Below are 18,638 nucleotides of genomic sequence, written 5' to 3'. Positions count from 1 at the left end.
TATTTTTTTAATGAAGGACCGGTTGGGACCGGGACCGGGACCGGCGGCCCATAACCGGTTATAAAGTACCTATACCGGTCCTATCATTTTCGACCGGGACCGGGACCGGTTATGAGAATGGTGAGGACCGATTGGGACCGGCCCGGGACCGGTTTTTGGCCATCTCTACTCTGCAGGTTAGTGTTTCCTTGAATACATTTTGCAGTTTTATGTGAACCCCATTGTATATTTTGCTCTTTCATCAATATGGATTTTGGCAATTTTTCCTTGACCCTTGACCCTTGGTATTTGCAACTGAATCTTGAGTGGATTTTGGCAATTTTTCTTTCGTTCATCATTATGGATCAGCGAGTGGATGATGGCTAACAACTCCCACTACATGACAAACAATTTGAAAAAGAAAATGGTGACATGAATTGAAGCACTAACGAAATACCAAACCAAAAAATAAATTAATCATCCAAGTGAAATCCAAACAACCCAACTGAATCTTGGCCCTTAAAGTTCAGAATCCCGATCTGCAATCAAACAACATCTAAATAGAGAATAAACCATGTATCCGAAATACCATGACCAACCTTCATAGAAGAAACCAAGTGAARAAATGGAGTCCAACCAGCAAGTGAACCACTCAACCAACTATTAGATCGAGTCTAACTAGCCAAACCAACCATAGTTATTWGTCCATCCATCAAGCCTGTTAGTTCTTAAGGACTAGGGGTGTAAACGAGCTACTCGAGCTCATTTATCTCCAGCTCGAGCTTAATAATTATCGAGCTCGAGTTGATCTCGAACACAAAATAAAACTYACTTAACTTAACTAGTCAAGCTCTATAACACCAATGTTCGACTCGACTTGTTCGAGAGCTCGATTAAACTTTATGAGTCGAGTTGAACCGAGCTGAGCCATTCGAGCATAAACCTTTTCGAGCCAAACATATTTACATGTTTGCAAATTATATAATCAAAATATAAATCATCGAGCTTGAGTGAATAAATAAGTTAATCGATCTCGAATTTGAGCTCATAAACGAGCATCGAGCTCAAACATTGAAAAAATATTCGAGTTTTAAGGAGCTACTCGAGCTCATATGAAGATAGGCTACCCATTTCGTGATTGATGCTAAATCAGAAGCAAAGTGAAAAGAATGTCATGTGGTTAAACATAGAAGACTCAACTCAAACATCATTCTTGTATAAATTTCTTCTTCATCTAGGCATCCATGGATGCTTCTTGTGATTTCAATTAGATGTTAATGGACAAGAAACCTTCTTCATTCATTAGGTTTTAACAAATGTAAGATTTATATGAAAAAATGTAATCATATGATTAAACAATTTTGGAGCAAACCTGATTAGACGAGCGGAGACATGGCGGCGACGGAGTGGTGCGGCGGCGACAGGGGCGTCGACGGGGGTGGTGCGGCGGCGGCGAGGGTGGTGCACCGGCGATGGGGAAGAGGGAGACGATGGTGTGTGGGCATTAAGCGGCGAGAGGGATACGGGAAGGAGACGGGAGGGAACAGTGGTGACGAGAGGAAGAAGATGAGGGAATATGGGTAGTCATATTTTTTAGGGTTTTTTTAGTTTTTTTTTTTTTTTAAATCTAAGGTTTACCTTCTATTCAGGTTACAAGTTACATTTTTAAACAATGAGGATCTATTTAACATGTTTTAAAAAGTCTAAGGAGTTATTTAATAGATTCTAAAATGTCTAAGAATTTATTTGTTTCAAAAAATTGTCCAAAAACTTAATTGTTTCAAACAATAAAGTCCATTGAGTTTTTTTGAGCTTTTCTCTTATATAAAATAGTTATTTTAGTGATTTTCCCATGAATATATGATGGATTGGATGGAGTGATTTCTACAAGTTAATTAGTTGATCCTTAATTAATAAGCAATACTTATGATGTGAACACATTTATAGATATATTATAATAAAAAGGCTATATACATAGCGTCTAGATTTAGAAGCCCAATTTAAATAAAGTATTTTAGTAAAGGAAAAATTGCATTAAAATGTAATCAATTTTTACCTGATTTCTATTTTGAGAAACCAACTTTCAAAATCATCATTTTAGGGAACCAACTTGCACCTGATTCTTATTTTGGGGAACCAACTTTTAAAATCGTCATTTTGGGGAACCAACTTGCATCTGATTCCTATTTTAGGGAACCAATTTGCAAAATAATTATAGAAAAATAACTAAAATTCGTTTTTTTTTCAAAAATTAATGCAACAAAATCTGTTTTTTATTTCAAATCTCGTTTTTTTAAAATTCAGATATCAAATTGAAGATTTTTTTTAAAATAAAATCCAAATTACCATAATAAAAATTATTTTTTACTAATGCAAAAAAGTCAATTTAGTAGAAAAAATTTAATTGCTACAATAAAAAAATAAATATTAAATATCACATTCAAGATTTTTATATCTAACCAATAAGTTGGATATCAGGTGCAAGTTGGTTCCCCAAAATGATGATTTTGAAAATTGGTTCCCCAAAATAGAAATCAGGTAAAAGTTGGTTCCATTTTGGTGCAATTTTCTTTTTAGTAACTATTAAAAGCCAATAAATAATGGCTACATTTGAAACTCATAAATTAATATTTACGATTTTCTTTTTTATTTTCTCTATATATAAATATATGAGGAAAGATAAATAAAAATCATAAATATTATATCGAATAAAGTCTACGCTTTTAACTGACGGGGCCAAAAAACAAAATGAGATCTCATTTCTATTCAACCCGATGTTAAGTTATTTACATCATTTCCTATAACTTTTTTAGATAATTTCCTCTTAAATTAGGAAAAAGAATATATTAAGATTTTCAAAATATCAATACTAAATTTCAAATCAAAAAACTTTTGTTTTATTTATCGTATATGAATATTAAATACTTAAAAAAAAAAAACTCAATCTATATAAATAACAATATATTAGATCTTATTGAGGAAAACTATCTTCTTTTAAGCCTATAATTGGAGGGAGACTTGAGTCCTAAGATTTTCAATTCTTTTTTCATTTTAATATGTTTTTTTTTTAAATCAATTAAAAAAAACCCTTAAAACCATATTTAGGCACATGTTATTATCATAAATAACCATATAAACTTAAAATTTTTAGCCATTTCTAAATCATTTTCACAATGCATTCAACAAACTACAATAAGTCAAAAAACGTGTGAATGTTAAATGTTGATTTGTGATTTTTTAGCTATTTTGTAAATATATTTTTTGGAGGTGACACTTATTTTAGTTTATAAGTGTAGCAACTCGTCAGTTGCTTTGGGGTGTTATAAAAAAGCGTCTTAAAAAACTTTTTAAAACATCCTCTATATAAATTAACTTTTTATAACGTACACTTTAGATAGTATAGTAGTGTTAATTATAAAATAAGTTATTAGACATTTTAAACAAGCCGTTGACCAGGAATCTTTGTCTCCTCCAAACTACAATAAACTCATTAGTCTATCATCACTTCTCCCCATGCATCTCTATAAATATAATTCTTCAATTAGAGAAAAATTCATTACAATTATTTAACCTTAATGATCTTTAAAATGAAGAAGAATGGTTGTAGAGTTTTGAATATTGTTTGCATGTTCATGATGATGATGATGTTGTTGGGCATGGCTAATGCTAGTGCAACTTCACCTACGGCTTTCGAATGCAAAATAGAGAGAAGGCTTGCAGTGAATGCATGCAAAAGTGTGTTGTATCGTAGGTACCCCTCGTCGCTTTGTTGCCAACGAGTTCGGGTTAGCCATGTTGAGTGTATATGCCCTGCGATCACGCCCAGAATGGCAGCCATTGTTGACGTCAATCGTTTCGTTAGACTTATCCAAGGATGTGGTCGAAGAGTTCCTCGCCACTTCAAGTGTGGAAGTAAGTATTTGTGTTTTAATTAATTGATCATGAAATGTACCTGTGTTTATATATATATATATATATATATATATATATATATGTAATTACGATTAATTTATGAATGTAGGTGTTACCTCACCATGAAGAAGAAGAAGAAGAAGAAGAAGAAGGGAGTGTGTGATTTCAATCGAGTTGAAGCAGGTTGTGATTGGGGGAATATTCATAAATAAATCTAATTAAGCTTGAGTTTGTTTTATGTTGTTGTAATAAAAGGTAAAGATTCTAATCATTTTACATTCTTGTTGTAATATGGAATCTTAGTTATTATTGTGTTTCAAAATTGTCTAATCTTATTCTTAATTATTTTACATAAAATAAATCACTGAGTCTATTAATTATTACAGGATTTTAATTTTGGGAAATCGAAATAGGCACAAATGACACCATATTTTCAAACCCTTTTCGATTAAAAAATATTTTGCCATTCCCATAATTAAAAGTTGATTATCAACAACTCCAATTCAACCAATTCCATACAGAACCGTCTCCGAGGATACCAATATGAGAAGACATTTTCTAATTCAGCCAACAATTGATCACAGGGGTTGGGATCGAACCTAGAACATGTCTAGTATTTAGGCAAAATCGTCCTACCCCTTTGTCAATTGAGTTGCTCAAGATATTCTCTAAACCTTTTCACTTTTCACTAGTCGGGGTTTTCACTGTAAACTGTTGCCCCGTCCCCGTATATTTATGAAGAATTAGATTTAAAAATAGTTGTTGATTTTTCTTCTTATATACATTTTTTCTAACTTGTTTTACATTCTTACATAAAAAAATATGGAGAATTGAAAGTATCAAAGAATTGCATGCGTATGATGTTGTTGACATATGAAAATTTGATACTCGATTAAAGCAAAATTGTGAAATTATGTGAGATTTAAACATGAACCATTTTGGATCAAGTGTGTTGTTTAACACGTTTAATTTAAAATATCTCACATAAAACAACGAAAAAATCTCAAAATTCCCCATTGGAGACGGAGATGAAGATGTAATCATATTCCCATACCTAGGTAAGGTATAGATCGTAGCCTTGAAGATTCTACTTCGTATATAATCTAATTGATTCATCTGATTTGGTAGAATAAAAATATTTATTAATTACACCCTTATATATTATCATGCATGTCTAATATATATATATATATATATATATATATATAGAGGACGTTTCAAACATTTCAAATGTAATCTATTACATTTGTATAACGAATGTAACTCAATCAATTTAGATATTTATGGAAATAATGATAGTTCATTTATTATTATATAAATATTTATGAAGGATGATCAAAGTTCATTAATTAATTATGATCAATAAAACAATCTAAACTTTAATGAAATCGCATATTCAGAAAATTAAATGGACGGTTGAGATTGAGTTGTATAAATTAAATGGTTGTATAATAACTCACCCCCACTCTCTCTCTCTCTCTCTCTCTCTCTCTCTATATATATATATATATATATATATATATTATTTTGGTCTGTGTTATAATTGAATTATTTAATAAAAATCTTTTGTAACCATGGTCGACATACATATACTTTATAGTTACCTATTCTTGAGGGTAAATCCAAGCCTTAAAAACTTGTGGATCTCCTGTGTTGCTAGCTATATATATATATATATATATATATATATATATATATGGTGCCTGCACATAATATTCTTGAATTAGAGATTAATTTTGAAAATGAAAAATGGTTGTAGAGTTTTGATGTTTATAATGTTGTTGGCGATGGCCAGTGCAGCTGCACCTAATGCTTCAGAGTGCAAAAAAGAGAGGAGACTTGCCGTCAACGGATGCAAAAGTGTATTGTACGGCAGACCTCCGTCATCGTATTGTTGTCAACGGGTTCGGGTTACTCACTTTAAGTGTGTATGTCCCATTATCACCCCCAAATTGGCCGCTCTTGTTGATGTTAATCGTCTTGCCAAACTCATCCAAGGTTGTGGACGCAGACTTCCTCATCACTTCAAGTGTGGAAGTAATGAATCTCTCTCTCTCCTCCTATGTTTATGTTTCCAAAACTAGCTGATAACTGATATAATTAATGGTTGTTAGGTGATACGAAAACGAGACTTTTCTTTTACCTCTAACCAAAGGAGATTTTTTCAACATGTTCAAAAATGATTTAAACTAGTTTATGGTTGTCAAACATGATCTAATCATCAAACTTTGTTGAAATGTTTTGAACGATCGATTATAATCAAAATGGCAAATCTTTATCCTATATATGTTACCATGCATGTATGCATTTGCAAGAATGCCTAACTTGTGATTTTGGAATTTTTTTTCCAGGTCTGACGTTACCATAAAAATAATGAAAAGGGATGATATCAGGCAGGTGTTGTCGAAGCATGGGAGAGAGAGAGAGAGAGAGAGGAGAAAGCTCAAAGCTAGTCATTAATATTCGAAGTTGGTTTCGATTGTAAGTCACGTAGATCATGCGTCTACTTGTATGTTAAGAGTTTACTTACGGAGATCGATGTATACTTTATGTTGTTAAATTTCATGTCGTTTATAAAATATAGAAGATCTTATGAATATATATAACACAATGAAATGTTTTATAGTGATATATAATTATGATAAAATATAAAATAATGGTAAGAAATGTAAACTAATTTCGATAAATTGTTACTCAGTCTTGATAAACTTGATGAGTGATCACAATTATTGTGTACACTTAGAATAGAACCTTGGAGAGATGAGATATTTCATCACATCTATAGAATCTCAACCACTACGTTACAACCTTTGTTATTACTATACACATTATATTTTAATCGGTTATTTAGTGGCCGGTCGTTTGTCTAAAGGGCCTAATACAACATAACAAATTCAAGTTTTTATGGGTAAATTGTATAAAAAGAAAACCTATAAACTTTCATTTAATTACTATTTTAAGAAATGTAGTTTCATATATAATGCATGTTTAAGCGCGTGTTTCTTATATATGCCTCTAAAAAACACAAGATATAGCAATTAATGCACAAAACATAATAAAAATTATGAAATATGAGCTTTTAATTTCTTCTTCATGGATTAACATACGATTTGACATGTCAGATTTATAGTACTATACTATACTATACTATACTATACTATGGGAGATGGTTATGGTTGGTACTCACTAAAGAAACCTCACTCCAAAACTACTTTTAAACTTTTTTAATTAATAGAATTTTCATTATATAATTAGAAAATATTAATTATATATAAATTAAGGAATCGGCGGTCATATGATGGGAACAAAACTCCGACATCAAAGCCTATTATTAATTTTAACGATCTTGTCATATATATATATTTTAATTATAATAGTTGTCAGAAGACCCTTCTTTTAACGGACGGGATATACCAATACCAACCGTGAACAAGGACTATCAATACACAATATATATATATATATATATATTAATCTATGAAAATAATCAATTAATCACATATATATATTCACATCTTTTATTGTTATTTTATTTATATGAAGAAAATAAATAATAATTAATAACTCAAATTTGTATTTGAAATTAGCATGCGCAATTGGCCTTGCAATCCTTAACTAACAAAATGGTTAATCCTCAGAATTGAACTAAACTAAACTAAACAAGATCATACCGGATGTTTAGATAAGATATTTTTGAATGTAATGTTTATCAGGTATCTACGTTACGTACGTCACTATCATTTAATTCATCATGTAAAAATTCTTAAAATAAATTATTGGTAAACATCTTTTATCTGAAAAGCTTAATTACAGACTTTTATCGATCATTATATATTATACATCTTAGTTATTTTCCACATCAATAATTAATTACTCTCATATATATTCATGAGACAGCAACTAAAAATAATGAAAATAGGGTTGCGTAATGGAGTGTCTTTGATGAAAACTTAAGTTATATATTATATATAATCTTGTTGACTTGACTTGACTTGGACTAATCAACCAATGACTTGGTCTTCTAATTACATCTTCTTAATTTTCCACAACATTAATTAATTACTGACTACAATACAAATCATTAATTATATATACATCTTGTTTGTATGTATTGTTTCATATATGATACAATATGTCTGTGTTTATACAACTTAAGTTTATAAAAGTAAACTATAAAACATTCTATCTAAAAATGGTATAATAGGTTTATATGGTATTTTTTGGCGTTTAAACAAGTTTTTTAGGAATTTTTTTAAAATAAAGTGCTTTATTATTATTTATACAAAAGTATCCTATAAACTCATCTTTTGATATGAGATTTGTGTTTATAAGATACCTTTTTAGATAGTATCCTATAAAATAACTAATATAACACTTAACTTTGGAGTCCTAATTTTTTTGTCAAAACGTCTAAAAATAAACCTATTGTAACACTTGCAGGTGACTCTTTTTGGTTCGGTCTTATAAATCTAAGTTCTATAGATTATTTCTTTTAGGAGACTTCTATATTTTACGTACTATAAAATCAATTTTATTGTGGTGGTTGTTTCATATGTGAATCATTCAAAACTGTTTTGTGTATGGAAAAACTAGTCTTGAACGATTGAATTATGATACAAAATCATGTAAACACTACATTATTGGTTCATATATGAAACATTACATGAAAATTATTGGGTATATTATATATATATATATATATATATGTGTATGTAATTAATTAATGTTGTGAAAGGACAAATTATTCTAACTAATACTATGTAAATCAAATCAAAACCAAGTGCAAAACATAATCACATACACACCACTCCTCTATAAATATACATGAATACCAACTAAATAGAGTCAAATGAACAAGAAAAGTTTAAATAAATTCTCCAAAAATGAACACCCTTTTGAAGAATTCAGTCATTATTCTATTCATGATGATGTTCTTGGCTATGGCTAGTGCAGCTGAACCAACGGCTGCTGAATGCAAGAAAGAGAGAAAGCTTGCAGTGAATGCATGCAAAAGTGTGTTGTATGGTAGGAATCCATCAGCTTTATGTTGCCAACGAGCTCGGGTTAGCCATGTTGAGTGCATATGCCCTGCCATCACTCCTGCTTTGGCTGCACTTATTGATGTCAATCGTTTCGTTAAACTTATCAGAGGTTGTGGACGCAGAGTCCCTCGTCATTTCAAGTGTGGAAGTAATATAAATATCTATCTATCTCTTTTAATTATGCATCTCTTACTTTATATATATGTGTGTGAGAAAGATTTTTAAAATTATATAATAACAATTCATGGATGTCTAATTTACTGATTTTGTATTTTGTAGGTATTACAACACCATGAGAATTAAAAAGGAATATGAGGATTATAATATAGCAATCTTATGTTATGTAACAAATGCATTGGGGAATAAGCTTCAAGGTTTATGTCTATGTATTAAAAAGTAAATTATGTGTGATGTGGTTGTAATATGAAATAAAGGGTATGATTATGATGGATTGGTACATCGATATTATGATAATCTATAAGTTAAACAGTTTATAATGATGTATGATTCATTCTTTTGGGTAGTTTAATCATTGGTTTTACTCTTTGATGGTCATCGAGTCAAGTCTTTTCAATGTTACTGTAAATTATTTTGATTGTTAATTTTAAACGCTTATAAAATTAATCGAGGTACATAAAGAATGACATGTACATCTGGAGATATTTATTTACAATCTGATATAAATTTTAAATAAAAATGGTAAAATAATTTTGAATAATAAGTAACAAATGATTGTGTTTGAAAAGACGAAAAGGGAATAGGACAGGTTGCTTACTAGTTCGTACGCTTACAGTTTTTGTCCCGGAAAACAAACAAAAAACCTCACGAGTTAGATTTAAGGGAATTTCAACAAAATAATTAATCTTTTTTAACCAAATTTGGTTTTAACTATTTTTTTCAATATATTTTTATTTTATTTTTAGGCATAGTTTATTTAAACTTTTATGCAAAATTTATTTTCAGATTGAAAAAAAACATCTTATATAAATTTGTGAAAATTAATTAAGATCCCCATCTATTTCTTTTTTTAATCTAAAAATGGTTTTTATGCATATATATGTGAAATGTATTTACGTAAACTTTAACTAAAACAAGAATTCTTGATTGAAAAGAATTGGTTATTTTATATAGTAAATGACAATGGATTGCATTTTGTTGAATCTAAATTACAAAAAGTTAATGTTTTTAGTACAAATATTTTTACGATTATATAAACTTAAGAAAGTAGACAACTTTGAGTTTGAGGTCGATCGAAATTAGAAATGATTTAGTTTTGGGAGGGAGTCAATGGTGGGGTTCCAGTCGACTTCGATCAGTTGTAAGTGGGTTTTCTTCTTTCTTTCTTCATTTTCTAACCCTAAAATACTTGTGGACCTCCTACCTTCATATCTACCCACTATATATGGTATATCTCTCTCTCTCTCTCTCTCTATATATATATATATATATATATATATATATATATATGTATATAGAAATCAAAACCCAAAGCCACCAAAATAATAACCTAGAATAGAGCATAGAGATGGATGGGGGTGTTACTAAGATTATGGTGGTTCTCATGATGGTGGTGGTGGTGGTGGTACCAGTGGCAACCGCAGCAGGGCTGACTGCTGCCCAATGCCATGAAGAGAGACGACTAGCGGTGAATGCTTGCAAATCGTTGGTGAAAGGGGGGTTGCCAAGCCCACAATGTTGCCAACGTGCAAGGGTTAGCCACGCCGAATGTATATGTCCTGATGTTACGCCCATAGTGATGGCAATAGTCGGGGATGTGAATCGTGCCATTAGGCTCATCGAAAGTTGTCATAGAAGAGTTCCTCATCATTTCAAGTGCGGATGTAAGTACCACCTTCGTTTTTATCTGGGCACGTTGCATCAAAATGTAAAGTATTTTGATTTGATTCTTATTTTGTATTTCAAAAACCTTCGTTTTTGTGTGTCATATCAAACATTTGAATACATGCTTACGTCTGAGATTGAATTAATAATCAACATAATTTGCTCCAAACGTTAAAGATATCACATCAGATATACCAAAATTAAGGTTTTGAATAAGAATCAGATAAAGTAGGTAGTAATTTCATACAATTTGTCATTTTTACTTGTGTTACCTTATATCATATGTATATTGTTGGAGTTTCATCTCGGCTCTTTTCAAAAAGATATTCACATATCATCACATATATAAAATGAATTTGAACGTTTGTGACCGATTTGTACTTATACATTTTGTTTAATTTTTGCAGGTGTGACCACCCCCTGAAAACTTGATTATGAGATGTAACTTATCATTATTATAATAAATAAATTCCGATAATTTTCATAAACATCTACATCATAATAAACAAACTTTTATTATTTCTATAAATATCTAAATTAATTGGTTTGTATATCAACGATTGTGGGAAAACAATCATTCGCCTCATTCAGTTATTATAAAGTGAATCAAAATTTCAACAAGTACGTAGTTTGACTCCACAACAAGTTAACGCACATATAATATAATATAATATAAAGTATTGCAAAAAACCGTCATTTTATATTTTTGATGAAAAACTCGAGGTGTTTAAATTCCTAGTCATAATATTAGTCATAGATGAATATGAAAGCATCAAACTGATTTTCGATTACTTGAATAGCCAAAACTCTTTACTTACAACCTCATTAAACTACAACAAAATTAATTGGGTTTTTAAAAAACTTGTTAAAATGTCTTATAAATCTATGCAACACTTTTTGATAACACGTTTTATAATTTAATAGTCTTATAAACTTAAGTCCTATAATAGGACATTTTAATATTTTAAGCGTCATATAAACTTAATTTTGTTGTAGTGTGATGGCAAAACCAATTAAAACCATGTCTTGAAGTTGATGTTCGGTATGTAGACGACGAGACTTAGCATATCTGAGCGGACGAAAGTATGGTAGGCCAAATGAAAAAATTATATAAGATTTTAGGATTTTAATTTACTAATCGTATTGCATTGCGGTCTTCAATTCTTGTATGATACCCATAAATTAAAAGGAAGTATTAATTTCTTGGATTTTGCAAGTTTTTCGTATTTATTAATTTACTCATGTAAACTATATTACTTTTTATGTTTGTTAGCACCTTAAGGAGCTTAGTAAAACTCACAACTTAGCTTATTTGGTCAGTTATACGCAATTGTTTGGAAGCGCCTTAATGATATAGAAATTAAGTGACTTATACAATAGGACTAATCAAAAGAAAACTGTGTAGTTTGTGATAACCAATATGAACAATTTATTTAAGGATATTTCTTAAGCAAGGCAAAACGGTAAATTAGTAATTTTATTTATAACAACTCATAAACAAGATTTAATTAATTTTTTTTAAAGGAAATATAAACCATATAATTATTACAAGCTCTACAAACCAATCTCAACTGTACGTATAGATAATCAGGTGTCTTGATTAGATCAGTTCCTAAATTTACTCATCTTAACTGATTTGATAACAGTCTCTAAATTCAAAATGAAGGGTTGAGATTAGGTTTATAGGGTTTGTAATAATTAGTTTATATTTGAAACCTCCTATATGTGTGTTTGTCTGTGTCTGAATAAGCAAATATTCCAAAACGAAATCAGGAAATTGTGATCAACTTTTGCCCCTTCTTTTTCAGTACCGTATAACCGGATTTGTAGGCCTTCCGGAAATGGTGATCCCTAGTTTCGCCCAAACTTATTTCACGGCAAGCGTGGCTAAAGGCTTTGCCCATAGCCCTAAAGTAAATCTTGCACCTGCTATAAGCGTATATGTAAATAACAGGATCTATAGGCTTTTGTAGTGTGTTGGATGTCAAAATATGACTTGAAAAATTCGGTAAAAATGTTATTAGTTGGGTTCGTACCTAATAACTGATTGTTTTTATTGATGAATATAAAATAAAAGTTGATCTAAACAACGACTATGATGCAAAAAAGTAATCAACAATTGCATGATTGAAAAGGAAGGCAATAACAAAGAAGTCACCATCGATCTAACTGCACACAATTGCTAATCGAGTCAAATTATCAAACAGACTAAATTCATTGCAGAATTGACAATTACAGAAATGAATATTTGTAAATCAACAAGAAGTATCATTTAGCGTTTTGTCCAATTGTCATAAAATGAATTTAACATACGACACAATTAAAATTTCACCAAATCGTTTGGCACTACAGCATGTTACACAAATAATATAAAGTATTGCTGAAAAAACAAGAAAGAAAATGCTACACAATGGCTCGACTTGTTACTTCAATAGCCTCACAATTAGAACCTAGTCTTGAGGGTGGGTGAGTTTAGTATATAAGCGAGATTGGATAGGACTGATTGATAGACGAAAGTAAGGCAAGCAAATGAAAAGGTTATGTAAGGTTTTAGCATTTTAAATTGACATTCATACGTTTCCGAAACCTCACCTCTTTTATGTAAAGAAGGAAATGGGAAGAAAGTAAAAAAAGAAGTCATGATCTTGGAAATTTTTTATATATTTAATAGAATATATTATATAAAGTATTTTATATATTTAATAGAATATTATTTAAAATAATCATAATAATAAACAAGATGGTAATATTTTTAACTAGTTATTTAAAACTTGAAGAATTTTACACTGTTTTTCCATTTTGAAGACAAAAAAAACAGCTGGAGAAGAAAATTTCTATGTTTTTGCAAGAAAAGGCATCATATAATCATTTCATTCAATATAATGGTGAACATGAAGCCAACATAACCAAGCTCATTGCAGGATAAACAACCAGTTTTGCATAATTTGAAACCATTATCATAATCAAGTACTCAACTACAAAAATTGCATATCCAACTTCAGACCAAAATATCAACTCTAATCTCTATCACAAAACCATCATATGCATTTGTTTCAACTTCAAGATATTATAGAAAAAGGTGGGGGGAAAAAACAACTCTCTTCAGGCACCAATAACTTCTGTTTCTTCAGCAATCGGCTCGTCTGCAGGCCTCTCCATTTTCACACCAACATCTTCGGAGTAATCTCCATGAACCTACATATCATCGTAAGAAACGTTCAGGAACAATAACCACATCAATCAAGATAAAAAAAAAACAATCAATACATGATGATAATCACATCAATCAAGATCAACAACGACAGATACATGACATGGTGCAATCACAATGATCAAATTGCATAGCCTTTACACGCATCTTTATATGTGATGGCTAAAAATCATAAACCCTCTTACCTCCATCAATTTGCCTAGGTCGAACTTGGGAGCCTTCAAAATCTTAACTTTGCGGATGAAAACGTTCTGCAACGGGTAAATGCTAGATGTTGCCTTCTCAATCTCTCTGCCAATTGATTCAGGAATGAACTTCTGGACCAACTCCTTCAGATCACAAGATTGGGCCTGGCTGACCATGATCTCCCTCATCTTACGACGAATCTAACAGAATCAAACATAATTGAAATATCAGCAACAAAGAACTTCAAACTTGATGAAGAGCTGAAATCATAATTGCCAAACATAAATCTCACAAGAGTTAAGCATCTAATTAGTAGTTAAAAAATGAAAGTATATACCTGTCGGATTTGGCTAGATTGTGCATAGCAGGTCCTCTTCACCTGGTTGGCACGCTTCTTTGTAAAGCCAATGCAGAACATTCTCAATGTGTAACTGTCGGTTGTCTTCACATCAACGTGTGCCTCGATCAAAGACTGCCATTTCCTGACAAGAGACCTCAGTTTATCCGTGGTGAAGTCCATACCCTGGGTAAAAGAATGCAAAGTTAACATTGTAACACCCTTCACTATATAAAATAACAAAAAAAAACAATAAGATAAATATTGTATCATACCCAGAAATTGGTCAACACATTCTTCCCTTGGACATCCTCAGCTCTCAGACGGATCTTTCTGTAGGCATGATCCTCATCATTTTGGAGGTCAGCTAAGGATATCTCAAAGACACGATGTTTCAGTCCTTCTGAAGCAATCTGATTGAAAAAAAAAAAACATTTAGGCTTCAATATCTAAACCCAGGTATCAGAAAACATGATAATTTCTAATCCACAATAAGATTCTCATGAAAAGGTTGTATGGTTCAAGAAAGATGACAGCAACGGTACTTCAGGGGTTCAAATCTATTCTAGGCACATAAATTTCACGACTTGCAACAAAAAATATTAACTTGTATAGTTCTATGATTGTGTTTTCTAAATCAATTAGAAAGTAGTCCTCTGCCTCAAAACAAATACACCATTTGGCAAGGCAGATAAAAAGGGATCGTGTACGAAAACCGATGCTAATAATGGTTTATCACGATTAGTAAATGAGCAAAGACATTATCTAACCCATAAAACATATGGCAAGTGTAGATACGACATCAAGCTACAGAACCATATCATTTCTAAAAAGAGTGTTCAAGACTGAACATAAGAAAATAGACACGTTGAAGCTGTATATCGAATTTTAACTCAATAAAGTGCAATTTAGAACAGCAGATGCTAAATGAATTAAAACAATAAAAGAAGACTATAACGAATGTAAGCTTACCTTAGTACCCTGAGTACGGGTAACAAGAGTTTTGCCAACATTTCTGGTGCTGAACAGTGATGGAGCTTTGATATCATACCAATCCTTCTTGGAAAAAGGGTCAGCTCTGTTTACATATAAAAAATGGATAAGAGTGTTGAAAATACGAGATCTTCAACTTAGAGAGTTCCAGAGAGTAAAAAATATCATAAACTTGTTACGCAGAGATAAAAAGAACTCACGCTTTCTTCTTGCCTCCCTTCTTTCCCTTGGAAATTCGCTTGTTCTTGCTGTTCAAACGAAAGAGAAACAAAGGGAAACGTCAGATATGATGGATGAAATGTGTGCGAAATGAAGAGGGAGAAAGAGAGATGTAGTACCCGACGGCCATAGTTAGGGGTGTGAGCAGGCGAAGGGAAGGTTTGAGGCTGCGAGAACAAACCCTACCTTTGGATCCGTAAAGAAAACCCTAGGACGGAAATTAGATTTTAGGTATATAAAGCAGGAAATTTTACAATTATGGTCCCTGATGTTTCAAGTGATGGTTAGTTGGGCCTTACATTTCTGGAATTGTATACCTTTTTATCTTGACACTCATTTTCATTTTAATTTTTAAAAGTAGAATATTTATTTATAATAAGATTATATGTATCATTCAAAACAGCCAAGAGATTTTGATTTTATATTCATATTCATATTTTTTAGTTGGGTGTTTATATCTATAATATGTTTTGTATGGCGTTGAGTAAGTAACGTTAAAAATGAGTGTATTTTGGTGAGAAATGATTGAAACAAGTAAATGGGGAATGCGTTCATCCATTCCATGGTCATGGTGTCATATTATCTCCCTTGGATGATCAAATAAAAGACCAAGCTAACAATCGTTTCTTCGACTATTGTAGTTGTAGTTGTAGTTGTAGTTGTAGGGTTAATGGTGGGCTGGAGATGTTCATATGATAATTACAATACCACGAGTCAAGCCCGGCCCAATACGGATTACAAAAAGCCTTGTGCTAGTAGTAGTTAGTAGTTACTAGTTAGTTAACGACCAAGTAGGCCAAACCAATCAACATTAGTCTTCTTTACTTGTTGGCCATTGTGGTAACTTAGTTGAGATTCCAATAGTTACCACAAACTAGTTTAATTTAAAATTATAAAATTCTTAATTTATCTATTGATTTATGGTTGAAATTGAATCTATCTGTTACCATAAACTACTCAGTATATATATATATATATATATATTAGAAGGATACTCGCATAATGTAACGAGATATATCTCGATTTTAATTTTCTGTTTTACTTTTTTGGTCTCTGTCGATATTATAATATGGTTTTATGTGATTTTGACCAAACAATAATGTTCTTTAAAATATAAATTTGAAAATATCGTAACAAAATTTAAAAAAAAACGCTCATTTTTTTGTCTAATTTATTTAATTCAATTTTTTATTATAATTTAATTTAAGTTTAATAATGAAGTAATTTATTTTTGGTTTAATAAAATAATTTTTATAAAGATAATAACTAAGTATTATGTTAAAACTTAATAATTATCCTAATTATATTTTAGATATATTTAAAATGAGAAATTTATCTTATATTTGATTATATTTATCTATAATTAGTTACGCGAATTCTAATATGAAGCTTAATAAATTGTACTTATGCACAATTTATTTGTAATCTTGAATTTTAAGTAATATGTATCAATAAACAGTAATTCATGTATAAAAAATGATTTTTAAGAGTTTTATCAAATACTTTATAATATAACTAGAATGATACTCGTACAATGAAACGAGATATATCTCAATTATAATGTTTCATTTTATTCATTTTCTTTATTGATAATACGATTTTACGTGGTTTTAAAAAAACGATAATATTTTTATTTTCAAACGAAGTATATATTTGAAAAAAGAATGTATCGATATTAGCATTGAATTAACTATTTAAAACTTTTCGTTTTCTGTGTAATTTTCTTTAATTCATTTTTTATTATGATTTAATTTACATCTAATAACAAAGTAATTTATTTTTGTTTAATAATGTAATTTTTATAAGAAATGATAATTAAGTATTCTGTTAAAACTCAATAATTATCTTAATTATATTTTAATTTTTTATATTTAAAATAAGATGTTTATCGTGTATTTAATTATGATTATCTACAGTTAGTTACAAAAATTCAAAAAATAAAGATTTAATAAGTTGTACGTATGCACAATTTATTTGTAATATTGAGTTTCAAATAATATGCATCGATAAACAATACTTCATGTATAAGAAATTGTTTTTAATTTTTTTTGTTAAATGCTTTATAATATAGTATAGATATAAATATATATATATATAGAGAGAGAGAGAGAGTTTGTTTCAAATACAACATGTTGCGTTTGTACAACCAATGCAACCCAATAAATTGAAATATTTATGGAAATGATGAAATTTCATTTATTATGATTTGAATATTTATGGAAGATGAATACGGTTCATTAATTATGATCAATACTTTATATTATGAAATAATCAAAACTTTTATGAAATCACATATTAATCAAATGAAATGGACGGTTGAGATTGGGTTGTATTAGTTGCATAAATGTTATGGATTGTATAATAACCAACATCTATATATATATATATATATATAATCTTAAAATCTCAGATACGTTTGATGCTTATCAATTACTAATTTACAGTAAAGGATTAGAACCGGTTATTTAAGAATGGTTTTAGCCATTGATCAAAGACCCAGACCGAATATGATCTGGTCCAACTTAATAACAAATACTTATCGATGCAATTAATTAACGATTTATTTATATCTTTTACGAGTAAGAAAATGAATTTTTTAAGTGGAAATGATACTACATAGTCTATTACATGCGAATTTATTGTGAATAGTTAAATAGATAAAAAAAACATTTATAAATATATAAAAAAGTCTGCCCAAGTACCATCACACCAACACCAATGGGTTGCAGACATCGACCCTTATCCGCGCACACGAGCCATAACCTATGGTGGACCGGTGGACTATTACTCTTATCATTCTAGTGGGGTTTACACGTCACCAATCGGTGCATTCTAGCTCCACCCACTCTCTCACTCATCTCCATCATCATTATCACCCACCGTCCACCTATCGCCCCCCCACCCCCAATTCATTTAT

At 30.4% G+C, this 18,638-nt stretch overlaps 4 protein-coding genes across 4 annotated transcripts; 3 read left to right on the top strand and 1 right to left on the bottom strand.

The window, feature by feature from the left end:
- Nucleotides 1-5,600: 5,600 nt before the first annotated feature.
- On the top strand, nt 5,601-6,463 carry LOC112501908. The gene is made up of 2 exons (XM_025105677.1): nt 5,601-5,928; nt 6,243-6,463. Exons 1-2 carry the CDS (start codon nt 5,634-5,636, stop codon nt 6,257-6,259), a joined length of 312 nt encoding a protein of 103 aa, XP_024961445.1. The 5' UTR covers nt 5,601-5,633; the 3' UTR covers nt 6,260-6,463.
- Nucleotides 6,464-8,738: 2,275 nt separating this feature from the next.
- On the top strand, nt 8,739-9,447 carry LOC112501904. The gene is made up of 2 exons (XM_025105668.1): nt 8,739-9,081; nt 9,213-9,447. Exons 1-2 carry the CDS (start codon nt 8,775-8,777, stop codon nt 9,227-9,229), a joined length of 324 nt encoding a protein of 107 aa, XP_024961436.1. The 5' UTR covers nt 8,739-8,774; the 3' UTR covers nt 9,230-9,447.
- Nucleotides 9,448-10,398: 951 nt separating this feature from the next.
- On the top strand, nt 10,399-11,260 carry LOC112501910. Its single transcript, XM_025105679.1, has 2 exons — nt 10,399-10,774; nt 11,183-11,260. Exons 1-2 carry the CDS (start codon nt 10,459-10,461, stop codon nt 11,197-11,199), a joined length of 333 nt encoding a protein of 110 aa, XP_024961447.1. The 5' UTR covers nt 10,399-10,458; the 3' UTR covers nt 11,200-11,260.
- A 2,432-nt stretch (nt 11,261-13,692) lies between these two features.
- On the bottom strand, nt 13,693-15,925 carry LOC112501897 (40S ribosomal protein S3a-like). The gene is made up of 7 exons (XM_025105662.1): nt 15,841-15,925; nt 15,703-15,750; nt 15,482-15,587; nt 14,785-14,922; nt 14,510-14,695; nt 14,172-14,372; nt 13,693-13,970 (listed from the first exon to the last, which is right to left on the bottom strand). Exons 1-7 carry the CDS (start codon nt 15,849-15,851, stop codon nt 13,878-13,880), a joined length of 783 nt encoding a protein of 260 aa, XP_024961430.1. The 5' UTR covers nt 15,852-15,925; the 3' UTR covers nt 13,693-13,877.
- Between the last annotated feature and the right edge of the window lie 2,713 nt (nt 15,926-18,638).

Source organism: Cynara cardunculus, unplaced genomic scaffold, assembly GCF_001531365.2.
Source record: "Cynara cardunculus var. scolymus isolate 2C unplaced genomic scaffold, CcrdV1 Un_Scaffold_667, whole genome shotgun sequence".
In the NCBI taxonomy this organism is placed as follows: domain Eukaryota; kingdom Viridiplantae; phylum Streptophyta; class Magnoliopsida; order Asterales; family Asteraceae; genus Cynara; species Cynara cardunculus.
The sequence above is the reverse complement of the archived record's forward strand: the minus strand, read 5'-3'. Positions and strand labels throughout refer to the sequence as shown.